At 35.4% G+C, this 17,161-nt stretch overlaps 1 protein-coding gene across 1 annotated transcript; it reads left to right on the plus strand.

The window, feature by feature from the left end:
- Positions 1-412: 412 nt before the first annotated feature.
- LOC103421299 (fatty acyl-CoA reductase 3-like) lies at positions 413-16,918 on the plus strand. The gene is made up of 10 exons (XM_029088645.2): positions 413-747; positions 856-959; positions 1,399-1,601; positions 3,023-3,123; positions 4,280-4,472; positions 14,883-15,044; positions 15,153-15,234; positions 15,652-15,918; positions 16,256-16,383; positions 16,497-16,918. The coding sequence occupies exons 1-10, from the start codon at positions 669-671 to the stop codon at positions 16,648-16,650; spliced, it is 1,473 nt and encodes a 490-aa protein (XP_028944478.1). The 5' UTR covers positions 413-668; the 3' UTR covers positions 16,651-16,918.
- The last annotated feature ends 243 nt before the right edge of the window (positions 16,919-17,161 follow it).

A 17,161-nucleotide genomic window follows, 5' to 3' on the forward strand; every position in this document is an offset into this window, starting at 1 on the left:
CGTCATCAGTTAACAGAAGTTCTAATGGAAAACTTAACAGATGTATGAAACTCTCTCAAAATTAGGACTTGAGGTATGACTCTAGGATGAAAAAAAACTTTATGTATCAAATGTTGAAAACCACGAAACTTTAAAATAGCAAACTGAGATTAACCCTTCTTTTGTTTTTGTTTTGAACAAATGATATTATCTACAGTAAGGGGTGCGAGAATGGACTAAGCCTCATGATGGGCTAGCAATAATGTAGTCTAAATTCGCTTTTGACGAGAATAAGACCTCTCACTTACAAGTGAAGAAGAATATCACGAGACCGTAGTACTAAGTGTCTGTAGATTAGCGTTGAGGGTTTAAAAAAAAAAATTATTTCGTGAAAAAAAAAGATACGAATATTGAATAATAAAAGGGGTAAAATGATTGAAGTAATTAACCCTTACTCCGAATGCAAGCGGACAACTGCCCAACTACTAGCGTGCACTCTACCTCATAATTGCCCCATATTTTCATTATATCATAAAATGGCTTTACTGCAACATATCCCTACGCCACTCCCTCACTTGTCTTCGCATTTGAAGCATATAAATCACTCTTTCACTTGATCTCTCTTTAGTACTCTTTCTTCCTCTCCCACCCTAACTCTCTTGGTATTTACATCCAACTTTTTTCCTCCAATGGAGTTGGAAAGTATCCTTCGTTTCATTGAGAACAAGAACATTTTAGTCACTGGTGCCACTGGCTTTCTAGCAAAGAGTACTATCCGATTCTACCTTCTCTCTCTCTCTCTCTTCTCTCTCTCTCTCTGTTTGTGTCTTTGTTTTAGTTACACGCACCTAATATGCTTGAATAATGTATATGCAGTTTTTGTAGAGAAGATACTGAGGGTGCAACCAAATGTTAAGAAGCTTTACCTTCTTCTTAGAGCTCCTGATACAAAATCAGCTACTCAGCGTTTGAATAATGAGGTATATATGGAAGTGGTGGACTACATAGGTGGTTAGGATTTATTCTTCAATTCACTGCGTTCTGAGTTTAAAGTTCAAACCCTTGCCCTCTTTTAGTGTTTATTAAAATAGTAATATTGCTTAAATTAAGAAAAAGGGTATACATATTTACATCTATCTATGTATAATTTTTAGTTTAGTGCAGGAGATGATTGAAAATGTATTTCCCTTTTGCTTCTGCATATCTTCATTTTTGCGCATACCAAATAGGCAAGAATGGCAAAAAAATTATTGGTAATTGTGTATTGGACCACCTCAGTCTGTCTATATTAAACAGAAGTTTGGTGCACTAAAATAAATATATGAAAAGTGGGGACAAATATTCTGTTTCTGAATTTGAAATGCTATGGAAATCGAAATTATTTCAATTTTTAACTTTTTTGGTCACTTCTCTTTGTAGATAATTGGGAAGGATCTTTTTAGAGTGTTGAAGGAAAAATGGGAAGCAGGTATGAACTCAATCATCTCAGAAAAGCTGACTGTGGTGCCTGGAGACATTTCTCGTGAGGATTTAGGCTTGAATGATTCTAGCTTGAGGGAAGAGATGTTGAGTCATATAGATGTCATTGTGAACTTAGCTGCAACTACCAACTTTGATGAAAGGTAAAATGTTTAAGAAGTGATTTTCGCACACCTGAATTTTTAGATTTAATAAATTGGAAAAATATCATGCAACAAAAATAAATAGAAGTACGTAGAAGAAGAAAAATAGTGTGCGAAAATCTTTTTTTAATATTTATTGTTGAGTTTCAATTTACTTAGTTAAAATTAGTTTCTTTTTATACTATTGTTGTACTGTGAATTTATAACAGAGTCAATTATTTTGATGCATAATTGAGATTTACAGTTTGATTATTTAGTAAGTCTGCAAGAATATAACAAATATAATATAAGAATACTGTAAATTTATACCAAGGAGAAATTAGGTTCACATCATTCTTTTTGCTACTCCATTGGTTAAAATCTTATTCATTTTCAATTTTTGATCAAGGTTCTTGGATATTAATAGCATCATTAATTATTTGAATAATAAAATATTTTATTTTTAAATATATTCCTTTAGTGTTAAAAATGTTACAATTAGTATATTTATATTTATGGTTAAATTTTTTATCATTTATTTTTATTTTTAGTTTGTACCTATTTTTAATTTGTACCAATTTTTTTTTCATTTTTAATTTGTACCTATATATTAGTTTCTTTTTGTGCCTATATTTTTTAAAGTTTTATTTGTGTTTGCACCCATGTGTATACCGCCACGTGATTTTGTATATTTAATCAATGATAGAAAAATTACATATGGTATATTTATGTTTTATGCCTAAACTTTGTATCATATATTTATATTTTTAGTTTGTACCCACTTTTCATTTGCAACATTTTTAAAAATTTGTAGTATTTTCTTTTTAGTTTTATTTCGTACCCATGTATTAATTTCTTTTAGTGCCTATATTTTTTTTTAAATTCATTTGTACTCACAATTTTTTAATCTTTTATCTGTACCCTAATTTATTTATAATGTAACCATTCTTCTTTATTAATGTACCGCTTTATTATATGTGAAATGTACCAATTTTTTTAACACTATGGATACATTCTTTTGCCATTTATTATTTCTTATTTTTACATAGTTTTTATCCATTTATTCAATCAAAATGTTTGAATTTTTTTATTGTAACCGTTTCTGATAGTATTATAATGAAGTATTTTAAATTTATAGGATTATAAATCTCATAAAATATCAAACAATTAATGTCAAAATTATAAAAATATAAATATTAATTGTAATATAATGAGGTGTACAAAGTCAATGGACCTTGCTCAAACTTTGAATATCATTAAGGTTTTAGTCAAAGAATGTTAAAGATTAAGGATCGCATCCAAAGTATCCCTTATAACAAAGTCAATTATTTTGACGCATAATTGAGTTTTACAGTTTGATTATCTAGTAAGTCTGCAAGAACATAACAAATATAATATAAGAAAATAGTAGACTAGACTGAAATATATGTTGTTGTGTGCAGATATGATATTGCACTTGCTCTCAATACTTTGGGAGCAATGCATGTATTGAACTTTGCCAAGCAATGTATTCAATTACAGGTGCTGGTCCACGTGTCCACAGGTTAGTATCTGATCATTGATTGTTTCTAGATCTTTTTGTTCTGAACTAATATTAATATTACCCATTTTGAAAGCAATATATAAGGCCATCTCTAACTCAAAGGTCCAGAGGATTGAAAATAGCCTGAAAATCATCTCTAACCGAGGGCTAGGCCAGAGGGCTCGTGGGCCCCATAGAATCTGAAAGGGCCAAAGGGCTGGCCGCATGCATCCAGCTAGCCAGCCCGAACTGGCCAGAAAATCAGAGCAATCATGTCAATTATAACCGACAGGAATGCTTGAACAAAAATTTGAATCCAACGGCTAGTCAGCTAGCCGTTGTATTCGATTTTATTTTTTTAATGAATTTAAACCTTTTTTTTCTCTATAAATACCTAAGTCATTCCTACACAATTTCTCACATAATTTTCACCATTCTATACAATCTCACTTCATTCTATTTTTTTCCTATAACTTCTATTTTACAAAATTTGTTTCATATTTTTTTTTAAATTCCATTTTTTTCCTATAACTTCTATTTTACAAAATTTGTTTCATATTTTTTTGAAATTCTATTTTTTTTCTATAACTTCCTAAACCATTATACAACATTAAATTAAATTAAGTAAAGTAAAACAACATTAAACAATTTGAAACAACATTAAATAACATTAACGAACATAAAAATTATGTTTGGCCCTATGGCCATTTGGCCTTCGGTTGGAGACGGAGGCAAATATGACCTTATACTGTTCATTAAAATATTAATTTCTTGAAGGGCCAAAGAACTAAAACGAGCCATCAGATCAACCATCGGTTGAAGATGGCCTAATGGATGGGGTATGTGTGTGTTTTAAAGATAAAATATATCAATTTTATTTAATTTAAAAAAGCATACAATCATTCCAGATAAACATCGTAAACAACGTCTGGAAGTTTCTCAAACTAATAGGGAACCAATTAATAAACATTTAACAAATTTATTTAAAAACACAGTAAAATTGCGAAAAAGTTGAAAAAAAGTTTATAAGGTCATTCGTGGTAACAAATTCACAATCTATTACCTGAACTTTTCATGTTGTGCAAAGTTTTTACTTTTTGAAAGAAACTGTTAAACTTATCATAATCCTAATTTATTATCCCACCGTCGCTCACCGCTAAAGATTTCATCATTTCAGCTTATGTTTGCGGCGAAAAGGATGGGCTTTTATTAGAAAACCCATACCGCATGGGCGAGACACTCAATGGGACCACAGGGCTAGACATCGACAATGAAATCAGGCTGCTCCAAGAAAAACTGAAAGAGCTCCGCGCGGAGGAGGCATCAGAACAAGCAATCACTCTGGCCCTCAAAGATTTTGGACTCCAAAGGTTTGTCAAAAAATAAAAATAAAAAACAAAAAAATTTCCCTAGCTCTTTCTTCTTTCGCTTGTTTACGATGAAATTGAAGTTTCACTATAAAATCAATTGGTAATATGAAGAGTAACCTAAAATCATATAAGCACATAGCAAGGCATGTCCGTCACCGATAAGGGACAAACTTTTTCTCACATCATTAAATCTCAACATGCTCGGTACGTGTGATCAATTTTCAAGCCTACACATGAACAATAACTGAATGACGCATGAGCACGTGTGGCTCTTGGATTTTCACACGAGGAACAACCTGCTTTGATACCATGATAAAATTGGGATTCCATCATAAAATCAATTGGTAATATGGGGAATAACTCAAGATCATATAAACTCATAGCAAGGTATATCCCTCACGACAAACTTTTTCTCACATCATCAAATTTCAACAGTTTCTTGGCTTCAACTCTTGTGGAACGAAAATAATTTTTATGGCACAAATGCTACGATGGTGATGTATGTGCTGTCACGGAAGTCCTTTGATCAATTTATTGTTTGTTTTAGATCATCTCTAAAAGAGATGACAGATTCTAAATGAAATGATATATAATCAAATTTGAAAATAGGAACAAACTTCAACTGATATGTCAATCATATGTGAATCGACATATGAGTTACATAAGACCATCTTCAAAGAAGATGTCAAATTTTAAAAATAAAATTTGAATTTGACAGCTTATATGGCACTTTGACATCTTTTACAACTTTGTTCTCCACTCGATATATCAAATTAAACTATTATTTTATTACACTATTTTTTATCAGAATTTTTATTAATTATTTTAAATTACATACAAATAACTGATAAAAAGAAATTCATATTAACCCAACCCCTTCTTTCTGGACTTCTCCTGATCTTTTTTCTCTCTTTTTTGAATTCGAATCGAAGGGACTGCTCTTGCGAATCCATCTTTTCATACTTCCATAGCCGACTGGTAAACCCCATCTCGGCCATCTGATGTGGTTCTCTTCCTTAGTTGCCTTTGTTGGGTACCTTTTAATTGGGGATTGGAGGAACGATTTGGGTTTCAGTATTTTAGAATCGGCTGATTCCAAGGAACTGTGGAACGGGAGGAGAAGGGAGGGAGAAAGACGAGTGGACTCCGTTTGCAGGTGTGGTGATGGACTCCATGGATTTTCTTTTTCGGGATTGCAACGAGGATTGAGAACTCTTGTTTGAGCTACGGTGCGAAATGGAGGCTTACATTTGGGTTTTAGATTGAGATCGTGAGGTTGATTTCTGGGTTTGGTTCTGAGAAAAGGGAAGAAGAAGGCGAGCGGCAGCTGAGAATCAAGTGAGAGAGGAGATAAAAATAATAAAAAAATTTAATAATTAATTAAAAAATATTTGAAGCTACAGTCAAATTTGACAACCATTCTTTGTTGCCAATCTATGTCATCTTCACATAGGAATTGACATTTCGATTCGAAAATATTATTTTTATCCTTTTTTACTGTTATAGTTTACGTAGACATTTTGACATTTCCTTTAAAAATGCTCTAAGGTAATGTCAAATAATTTTTAATTATTTTATTATGGGAATCTTATTAATGCATACATCTTGAAAATTTTATTTTAATTGATTTTTTTTAAATAGATTCTACATATATTATTTATAATAAAAAAACATATCGGTTGGAAATGAGAAAATCTAATATTACCACATCAGTCATTAAATTAATATTTAACATTTATCTTTTGACATCTATTTTAGAGACGCTCTAAAACTTGATCTAAAGCTTAACCCAAGCTGTACGTTCAGAACTAGGACAACTAGATGTATAAAGCCTGTCAGCCTTAAACGTTAAGGCCTCGTTTGGCACGCCGTATAAGACCACCGGATAGTATTAATAGTACGAAACAGATGTTTGGTGAACTTCGTATTAAATAAGCACCGGATTATTTAATCCGGGCCCACTCATTTTATACTCCTCCCACTTTCTTATTTATCCCAACCAAAACCTCCGTATAATTTAGTCGGGTCATCTCTCTCGCTCACTTCGTCCCCCTCTCTCTCGCAGCACTCTCCTGGCTCACTTCGTCCCCCTCTTTCGTCCCCCCATTGCTCCGCCGCTCCTTCCTTCCCCAATAACACCGACCCCCGAACCTTCACATCTCCTCTGCCGCTCCCAGCAACCCAACTCTTTCTTTCTGCAGAATTCTCAGAACTCGAGCTGCAAAACGCTAACTTTTCGAATTGGGTTTCTCTAGGAATTGTAGAGAATTATAGGACTGGAGATGTTTTATGAGTTTTTAGCTTAATTGTTCCCTGATTTTGTTGATGGATTTGGGCGATTTGGGGGTGGGACGGAGAGATTTGGGACAACTTTGTGGCTGCTGGGTTTATGGCTGCTGGGTTCTTCCTGCATTTGACAACTTTGTTTTTTTCTATTCTTTTTCTTTTCCAGTAATCATCAAACTGGGTTTTGGGGGGGGGGGGTGCAGAGAGAATCCGGTATAATACCAAACACAGTATAAATAATACGATCATTAATCCGATACTGTACCAAACGCCCGATTAATTTAGTCAGTACTATCCGATGACTATTTATCCTATCCGACAGAAATAGTCAGTACAGTCCGAGCTGCCAAACGAGGCCTAAGTGTTCTTGGTAGCTTTGACTTATGGTGCAGGTAGACCATCCTTGTTTAGTACCTGATTGATTGCTTTTTATTTGACCTATACAGTATCATGTTGTTCTTTGGAAAATATTAACTTGGTTATCTTTTCGACCACAAATGTATGTACTCGAGTCTGTGTCTTGTTATAGCACACCTCCCAGGAGCTGCTCACATGTAAGTTATTCTATAGTTTGGTTTAATTTCGGTCCAGCTCTTTGATTTTTGTTAGTCAACTTGAATTTTTACCTCTTCGGGTTGGTCCAGTTCTTCGGTTCAGCGGTTCATCGGTTTTTATGCATTCCTACCCCTAAAATTGTGTTGGTCAATATAGAAAACTACTGAGTAAACAGTAGGTCAAAATAAAAAGAAAATAGAATAACTGTTATAAATAGGCAAAATTTATAGAGAGATAACCTTTACTCGGTGAAGGAACGAAGCAGTTGCAGAGTAATATACCGACACAAGCTGTTGCAGAGGAAGTAATGTATATTATTGCTATTAGATATATTTCTCTTTTCTTTCTTCTTCTCATTCACTCATCTTTGCACAATTGAAGTGCTCTATTTATAGAGCTACTTCTATAGAAAATTACAAAACATTACTATTTAGCTTATGAGTATATAGTATACACATGTGATACTTCACTATACACATTACTATACATATGTGGGCAAACATACCCATTATTTACAACACTCCCCCTTGGATGCCCACATATCAACATCAGTTGCCTCATTAAAACCTTGCTTGGAAAAACCCTGTGGGAAAAAAACCATAGCGAAGGAAAAAGAGTACAACTTTACCCGGATGGTGTTGAGCATGCTTAGGTTGCCTCGTTAAAACCTTGATAGGAAAAACCCAGTGGGAAAAATCCTAAGCGAAGGAAAAAGAGTACAACATGCATGTATCATGGATGCTCCCCCTGAATTGTATCTCCCCCTGATTCCGCATTCTTCAAATCTGTAAGCCGACGTAATCCGATTCCCTGTACCAACTTCTGAAATGTGCACTTTGGTAGAGATTTGGTGAACAAGTCTGCTAAATTTTCATTAGAACGGATTTGTCTGACTTCAATAACTTTAGCCTTCTGAAGCTCATGTGCGCTGAAAAATCTTGGAGATATGTGTTTAGTCTTATCACCTTTGATAAATCCTTCCTTCATCTGGGCGACACAGGCTGCATTATCTTCATGGATGACAGTTGGAGTGTCTGTCTTTGAAGGTAGACCACATGAATTCCGGATGTGATAGATCATTAATCTTAACCAAGAACATTCACGACTTGCTTCATGTAAAGCAATTATTTCCGAATGATTGGAAGATGTTGCAACTAGCGTTTGCTTTGTTGATCGCCATGAAATTGCAGTATCTCCATTAGTGAACACATATCCATTTTGTGAGCGGGCTTTATGCGGATCGGAGAGAAAACCAGCATCTGCGTATCCAACAAGGATTTGTTCATTTGTGGGCTTGTCTGAGTAGAAGAGACCCATATCTGTTGTCCCACGAAGGTATCGTAAAACATCTTTGACTCCCTTCCAATGACGAATTGTTGGAGCAGAGCTGTACCTGGCTAACAAGTTAACTGAAAAAGCTATATCTGGTCTAGTACATTGTGCTAAATACAATAAAGCACCTATTGCGCTCAAATATGGTACTTCTGGACCAAGGACCAGTTCATCATCTTCTTTTGGACGAAATGGATCTTTCTTAATGTCCAAAGAACGAACGACCATTGGGGTGCTAAGTGGATAAGCCTTGTCCATGCCAAATCGCTTCAGTATTTTTTCAATGTAAGCTGATTGATGGACCAAAATTCCACTAACACAATGCTTGATCTGCAGGCCTAGACAATATTTGGTTTTCCCAAGGTCTTTCATTTCAAATTCGCTTTTCAGATATTCAGCAGTTTTGTTGAGCTCTTCAGGAGTTCCAACTAGGTTCATATCATCGACATATACTGCCACTATAGCAAATCCAGTATTTGATTTCTTAATGAACACACAAGGGCAGATGACATTGTTGGCATATCCTTCTTTAATCAAATACTCACTGAGACGATTATACCACATTCGCCCAGATTGTTTTAGCCCATATAGTGATCGCCTTAATTTGATTGAGAACATACCCCGTGGTTTGTTAGTTGCTTCAGGCAACTTAAGTCCTTCTGGGACTTTCATATATATGTCAGTATCTAATTCTCCATATAGATACGCGGTGATGACATCCATAAGTCGCATGTCAAGTTTTTCTGAAATCACCAAACTTATTAAGTAACGGAACGTAATTGTGTCCATTACAGGAGAGTATGTTTCTTCATAATCAACTCCAGGTCTTTGTGAAAAACCTTGTGCAACAAGTCGTGCTTTATATCTTGCAATCTCGTTTTTCTCGTTGCGTTTCCTTGTGAACACCCATTTGTAACCTACGGGGTTTACATCAGTTGGGGTTTGGACTACTGGTCCAAAAACACTTCGCCTTTCCAAGGAATTTAATTCTGCCTGGATTGCATCTTTCCACTTAGGCCAATCTTGTCTCTGTTTGCATTCATCAACAGAGCGGGGCTCAATATCATCACTTAATATAATTTCAGTGGCTATTGCAAATGCAAACATGTCATCGATGATTATTTCATTTCGATCCCACAATTCATTAGTACATGCATAATTTATGGATATTTCTTTGCTTTCATGTACTTCTGTCTCTTCAGGGACATGTGTCTCATCAAGGACATTTTCTTTTTCTGGAAGTACAGAGTCACGAATTGTGGATTTATCATTCAATTCCTTTTCTTGAATGATATCATTTGGGTTCAATTGGGCCCTCATCTTTCTCTTTCGAGGGGCTGAATCTTTTGAACCTGGGGGTCTACCACGCTTCAGGCGTGCACTGGATGAATCATTCGCTGCCACTTTATTTTGTCCAACAGGGACATCAATTCTTGCAGGTGCGTTTGCAGCCGGTATATATGACTGTGTCACTTTCGAAGCATCATTAAATGCATCTGGCATTTGATTAGCAATACCTTGAAGATGAACGATCTTTTTCACTTCATTTTCACATTGAGTGCTTCTTGGATCAAAATGAGATAAGGTGGGAACAACCCATGTTAGCTCTTGTCGTTCTTCTGGAACGGTCTTTTCTCCCCCTAACGACGGGAAAACTATCTCATCAAAATGACAATCAGCAAAACGAGCTGTAAACACATCACCAGTCAAAGGTTCCAAATATCTAATGATAGATGGTGAATCAAAACCCACATAAATTCCCAATCTGCGCTGAGGTCCCATTTTAGTTCGTCGTGATGGTGCAATAGGCACATAAACAGCACAACCAAAAACTCGTAAATGTGAAATATTTGGCTGATGTCCAAACACGAGTTGTATTGATGAGTATTGGTGGTTGGCTATGGGTCTCAATCTAACCAATGATGCAGCATGTAATATGGCATGTCCCCATGTAGAAACTGGCAATTTTGTTTTCATGAGCAGAGTGCGGGCTATTAATTGAAGCCGCTTGATAAATGCCTCTGCTAAACCATTTTGAGTATGGACATGAGGAACAGGGTGTTCAACATTAATGCCGAGTGCCATACAGTAATCATCAAAGGTTTGAGACGTAAATTCAACAGCGTTATCAAGTCGAATGGACTTAATGGGATGATCTGGGAACTGTGCTCGCAACTTAATTATCTGAGCAAGAAGTCTCGCAAAAGCTACATTTCGAGTAGACAATAGGCAAACATGTGACCATCGGGTAGATGCATCAACCAAAACCATAAAATATCGAAATGGTCCACAAGTTGGTTGAATAGGTCCACAAATATCCCCTTGAATTCTTTGCAAAAATGATGGGGATTCATCATCAACCTTTAGTTGTGATGGTCTAATTACCAACTTCCCTTGGGAACAAGCCTTGCAAGGATTATCATTCGAGACATTAATGTGTTTGCTCAGTAATGGATGTCCATTAGAGTTGGTAATGATTCTACGCATCATGGTAGATCCTGGATGACCTAGACGGTCATGCCAAAGCATATAAACCTTTGAATCAATGAACTTCTGGTTCATGACAGTATATGCCTCAACTGTCTTTATGTATGTACAATACAATCCACTCGATAAACCATGCAACTTCTCCAATATACGCTTCTGGGTATCATTGGAGGTAATGCATAAATATTCTACATTTTCTACACTTTTCGTTTCAAGGTGGTATCCATTTAAACGTATGTCTTTAAAACTCAACAAATTTCGAATGGACTGAGTAGCATATAATGCATTCTTTATAGACAATATTGTTCCATTTGGTAACATAATCTGGGCTTTTCCTGAGCCTTCAATTACATCTGATGGTCCTGATATTGTTGTTACCTTTACTTTTGCAAGTACCAAATTCGAGAAATACTTTCGGTCTCGAAGTATTGAATGCGTGGTTGCGCTATCTGCAAGACAAAAGTCTCCGCCATTGATCTTGTTTTGAGAACAACCATAATTTTTATCCATGATCTCTGAGTAAAGAAAAAGCAGTTTATTCATACTGGAATACTACTTTTATTGAATTGAAAATGCGAGCATTAAACCACAGGTACAAATAACATGAGTACATTAAACATAAATAATTCAATCGGACCCATAAACTTCATTCCCTCTTTCATTAATAAAGTCTGTAGCATCCAGGTGGGTTGTGTTTAACTGTCCTGATAAATTGGTCACTGGATCAGGGGTTTCCATTGGTTTAGCCTGGTCAAGGAAATTGATCTCGACACCCTTTTCCTTGAAGGAGGCTTGATATAGTTCCACCAGATGCTTTGGGGTGCGACAAGTACGCGCCCAATGTCCGTTGCCACCACACCTATGGCAACCTCCTTCATGACTTCTAGGAGTGTTCACATGAGCTTTTCCTTTCTGGCGATTGGTATTTTTAAAGCTCGGGCCTGGATTATACCTTGGAACCTGGTTGTGAAACTGGACACCATGGTTCTTGCTTTTCCCTTTCCACCGACCTTGCTTGTGGCCACGTCCTCGTTTGTAATTATTGCCACGAGAGGATATGGTATTCCTTTCAAGGGAAGCAACATTCACTTCTGGGAACGGTGCTGATCCAGTAGGTCGGGAATTATGGTTTTTCATGAGAAGCTCATTGTTCTGTTCAGCTACTAGGAGCACAGATATCAGCTGGTTGTATTCAGTGAAGCCTCGCGCTCTATACTGTTGTTGCAGTACCATGTTAGAGGCGTGGAATGTGCTGAAAGTCTTTTCCAATAACATCTCCTCAGTGATAGTATCCCCACAGAGTTTCATCTGAGAGGTAATTCTGAACAACGCCGAATTGTACTCAGCCACTGATTTGAAATCCTGGATCCTCAGGTGTGTCCAGTCATAGCGAGCTTTTGGAAGAATCACCGTTGTCTGGTGATTGTATCTGCTTCTCAAGGCATTCCAAAGGGTTAACGGATCTTCAACCGTTAAGTACTCGCTCTTTAGTGCCTCATCAAGATGACGACGAATAAAAATCATGGCCTTTGCCCGATCTTGAGAGGATGAGCTGCTTTCTTCCTTGATGGTATCTCCAAGATTTGCTGCTTCCAGATGGATCTTGGTATCCAATACCCATGTAAGGTAATTCTTTCCAGTAATGTCCAGGGCAGCAAAATCAAGCTTTGCCAAGTTTGCCATTTTCTTTTTCTGAAAGAAAAATGAGGTGTGTAAGAACTTGCAATAGTATGTGTACTGGAGAAATATATTGTTAGAACTTCTGGTTCTTACAAATTTTTGATCTTCAGGCCAAAATGATAAGTACTCGAAACTTCAGGCTCGAGATTTACACAATTAATGAGAAGGGCAATTGTACCGCACCATTCTCATCGAAATAAGTATAGGATGGGTGATTATTCCGCACTACTTTAAACAACAGGAAAATTTAAATATGTAGAGCAAGGTGGACGATTATACCGCACCACCTAAAATTGCAATAAAATTTAAATATGCAAAGCAGGGTGGACGATTATACCGCACCACCTAAAATTGCGATAAAATTTAAATATGTAAAGCAGGGTGGGTGATTATTTCACACCACCTAAAATTGCGATAAAATTAAATATGCAAAGCAGGGTGGACGATTATACCGCACCACCTAAAATTGCGATAAAATTAAATATGCAAAGCAGGGTGGGTGATTATTTCACACCACCTAAAATTGCGATAAAATTAAATAACGGGAAAATTTAAATATGCAGGATAGAGCGGGCGATTATACCGCTCCACTTAAAATTTGCAGTAAAATTAGATCTGCAGTCCAAGATAGGCGATAGAACCGCACAATCTTGGATTGCATAAATAATCAGTGGGTTAGTAGTCAATATCTACACCAAACAAGAAATCAAAGATATAAGTAACTGTTAGTTGGAGAACTAGAAGTAAACATGGTGCAAACAGTTCTTCGCGAGGGTATACCCAGCAATTGAGAGAGAGGAAGAAGAAGAACAGTAAAAACCTTAGAGGAAACATTTTTTTTTTTCTTTCGGTGAAAGGAAATGAGAAATGATTAGAGAGTCGTGCTGATAACGTGTTATAAATAGGCAAAATTTATAGAGAGATAACCTTTACTCGGTGAAGGAACGAAGCAGTTGCAGAGTAATATACCGACACAAGCTGTTGCAGAGGAAGTAATGTATATTATTGCTATTAGATATATTTCTCTTTTCTTTCTTCTTCTCATTCACTCATCTTTGCACAATTGAAGTGCTCTATTTATAGAGCTACTTCTATAGAAAATTACAAAACATTACTATTTAGCTTATGAGTATATAGTATACACATGTGATACTTCACTATACACATTACTATACACATGTGGGCAAACATACCCATTATTTACAACAATAACAAGATATTGATCATATTATATGTATGAATACACGCAAGGTAAACATGTGTAATTTTTTACTTATATATTTTTACTTTATTAATACGAAATATTATGTAACAGTGTACCTTTATTATATAAATTATTGTCCTCCCATAAAACAACAAATTACTACATTCGTGGCTTGTGTTTGCCGTTTCCCCTAAGAATTATTGATACTATGCTTTATTATAATAACGACTGAAGAATGGTGAAACATATATGGTGAGGCCAACGCTACCTCAGAGCATATTTAATACTCCCTACCAAACCGACCTGGCCCCATCTTCATGAAATTGATAAGTAAATTTTTTTTTATTTTTTTGGTAAGATGATAATTTAAGGCTGGACCTCTGATTTGTCATACAAACTTGCGGTGTGTATTGTTTGAGACATTAACCAAACACATTACTCACTCCATACACCTTATGTCATGTTTATCTTTGTCAATTTTGATTAAACAAGTTTAAAAAAGGGAATTGTTATTAACACTTCAAAAATTTCATTCTACACTTCTTACAAGTGTATTTTTTTTCTAATTATAAAAAGTTTGGAGTGCCAAATGAAATTTTTAGAGTGCTAAATAACTATTCCCTTAAAAAATAGACATAAATAAATAGTGGTGTACAGAACGATGAAATGATGTGTAAAAATGATTATCCTTATGACAAATTTACTGAACTATAGTTTACGTAGTTTTCATTGTATGTTTATTTATATCAAATCTACTTAATTATTACTAACTATGTAGGGATAAATAAATAAATTGTACTTCTACAATATGAAATCCAAACTATGCAAATTATAAATCTCACATTTTTGGTAAATTATTTCCTTAGAGCAATTGTATATGGATGGCCAAACACCTACGTGTTTACCAAGGCAATGGGAGAGATGCTAATAGGAGACCTAAAAGAAAATCTACCTGTGGTCATTATTCGCCCTACCATCATCTCCAGCACTTACAAAGAACCTTTTCCTGGTTGGGTTGAAGGAATCAGGTGTGTTCAAACAAACAAACCTTCCTTATTACCGTTAAATATATATAGCTAGTTCTTGGTCTCATATAAACATTTACGTTTTTATCTGTTCACTTGTGTCACATGCAGAACCATTGATAGCATTGCAGTTGGTTATGGTAAAGGAAAATTAACATTCTTTCTCTGCGATATTGATGCAATTGTTGATGTGGTGAGTTAACAAAATACTTCTTCAGTTTGCTACTATTTATACCCTCTTATATATCTCCAAGCGTTAGAGAAAGTTAAAATCATAATACAAAATTACATAGCTCTTTATACGTGGGATTCATTTTTACGCATAAAAATTTATAATTTAACACGCATGCATATTTTTTACAAATATGCATTCATGTGTATTTCATTCTGTGATCTTCAAAGAACACACTCTATAAATAAACAGCCGAAGAATGTTCATTAAAAAAATAAAGGTGTATGTATACCTGTTACTTAGAAATATTAGGTCGGTCAGGCATACACTAGTTCATTAGCCAATAAAGAAATTCTACTTAATTAGTGCTCATCTTTCATTATACTCTTACGCATTTACAAGACAATTGATGATATTATTTATATAAACATCGTGCAGATACCAGCTGACATGGTTGTGAATGCAATACTTGCTGCAATGGCAGCCCATGCAAATCAACCTGGTGAAGTAATTTATCAAGTAGGATCGTCTATGAGAAATCCTTTAAGATATAGTAATCTTCACGATTATGGATTCCGTTTCTTCACCAAGAAACCATGGATTAATAAAGATGGGACGCCAGTCAAGGTTGGCAAGGTTAAAGTTATGGGCAGCATGGCTAGCTTTCACAGATACATGACTGTCCGTTACTTACTGTTCCTGAAGGTAATTGGTTCGACATATTGTTTTGCATGCATTAATAATTTTTTTCAATCATAGGTTGTGCACAAACGTAACTAAGAAAACTGTGCGGTAACGTGCTGACATGGTATTACGAGTCAAAAAAAATTATGACACTTGTAATGTGATTAAGGTTGACAGCTTATGGTTTAAAGTCTGGATGTGCGAGCATGTTTGGTTCCATCATCCAGAAGTCCCCCATCGCGTCTTCCTATATCATTTTCGCACTCTAAATTTATGTAAAAGTTGCCCCCTTGGAGCAGCAGAGAGTTCTGTCTTGATATAGTACTCCGCTGTGTGTCTAATTTTTCCATCTCATCAGGGATTGGAGGTGGTTAATACAGCATTTTGCCAGTACTTCAAGGGCACATACGTGGATCTCAGTAGAAAAATCAAATTTGTGATGAGGCTGGTGGAGCTTTACAAACCATACTTGTTCTTCAAAGGAGTGTATGTATATATGATTTCCTTTACTTATTTGTTTTTCATGTCATTGGTCTTGAAAGATAATTTTGTTCCATATTGTGAGAACTAACTAACTATGAACTAATTATTGCATACAGCTTCGATGATATGAACACAGAGAAGCTGCAAATGGCAGTGAGAGAAAACACCACAGAGGCAGACATATTTTACTTTGATCCGAAGTGCATAAATTGGGACGACTACATAATGAATGTCCATCTTCCTGGGGTTGTGAAATACGTCTTCAAATGATTACCCAAATTGGGATATAAGCCTGTTCTCTTTCCTTTCGTTATGTATTTATGTAATGTATTTTGGAATTGGTGGAATTGGGAAGACTCTAGCAAGTGTATTTACTCGAGGCTGTATGCTGTGGCTCCGAATATGCATATTATAGTATACTTCAATCAAGTATACGAATTATGATACAAGATTATTGTTATTTTGTTTTCATAAACATTGGTGTGAAAAGTTGTTGTCACCAATGTAATATGATATATGAAAGTGTCAACTTCTTTAATGGGTTTTTAATTGAAGTTGTATTTTCGTTATAACGAGTCCTAACTGTAGGAAATATGTTTTACAAATTAAAGTTATTACACAATAATTGCGATTATTGAATTGGTTATTTGCAAACCACTAAATTGTGTTTTGATTTACTTTATTTTCAGTTTTGGTTGGTTACAATGTCAATCTTAGTGTTGCTGCCTTTATATGCTTTTACTCTTGATTTGGAACAGTAAAGTTACCTAATTTCTAATAT

This window comes from Malus domestica, chromosome 11 (genome assembly GCF_042453785.1).
Source record: "Malus domestica chromosome 11, GDT2T_hap1".
Classification (NCBI taxonomy): Eukaryota; Viridiplantae; Streptophyta; class Magnoliopsida; order Rosales; family Rosaceae; genus Malus; species Malus domestica.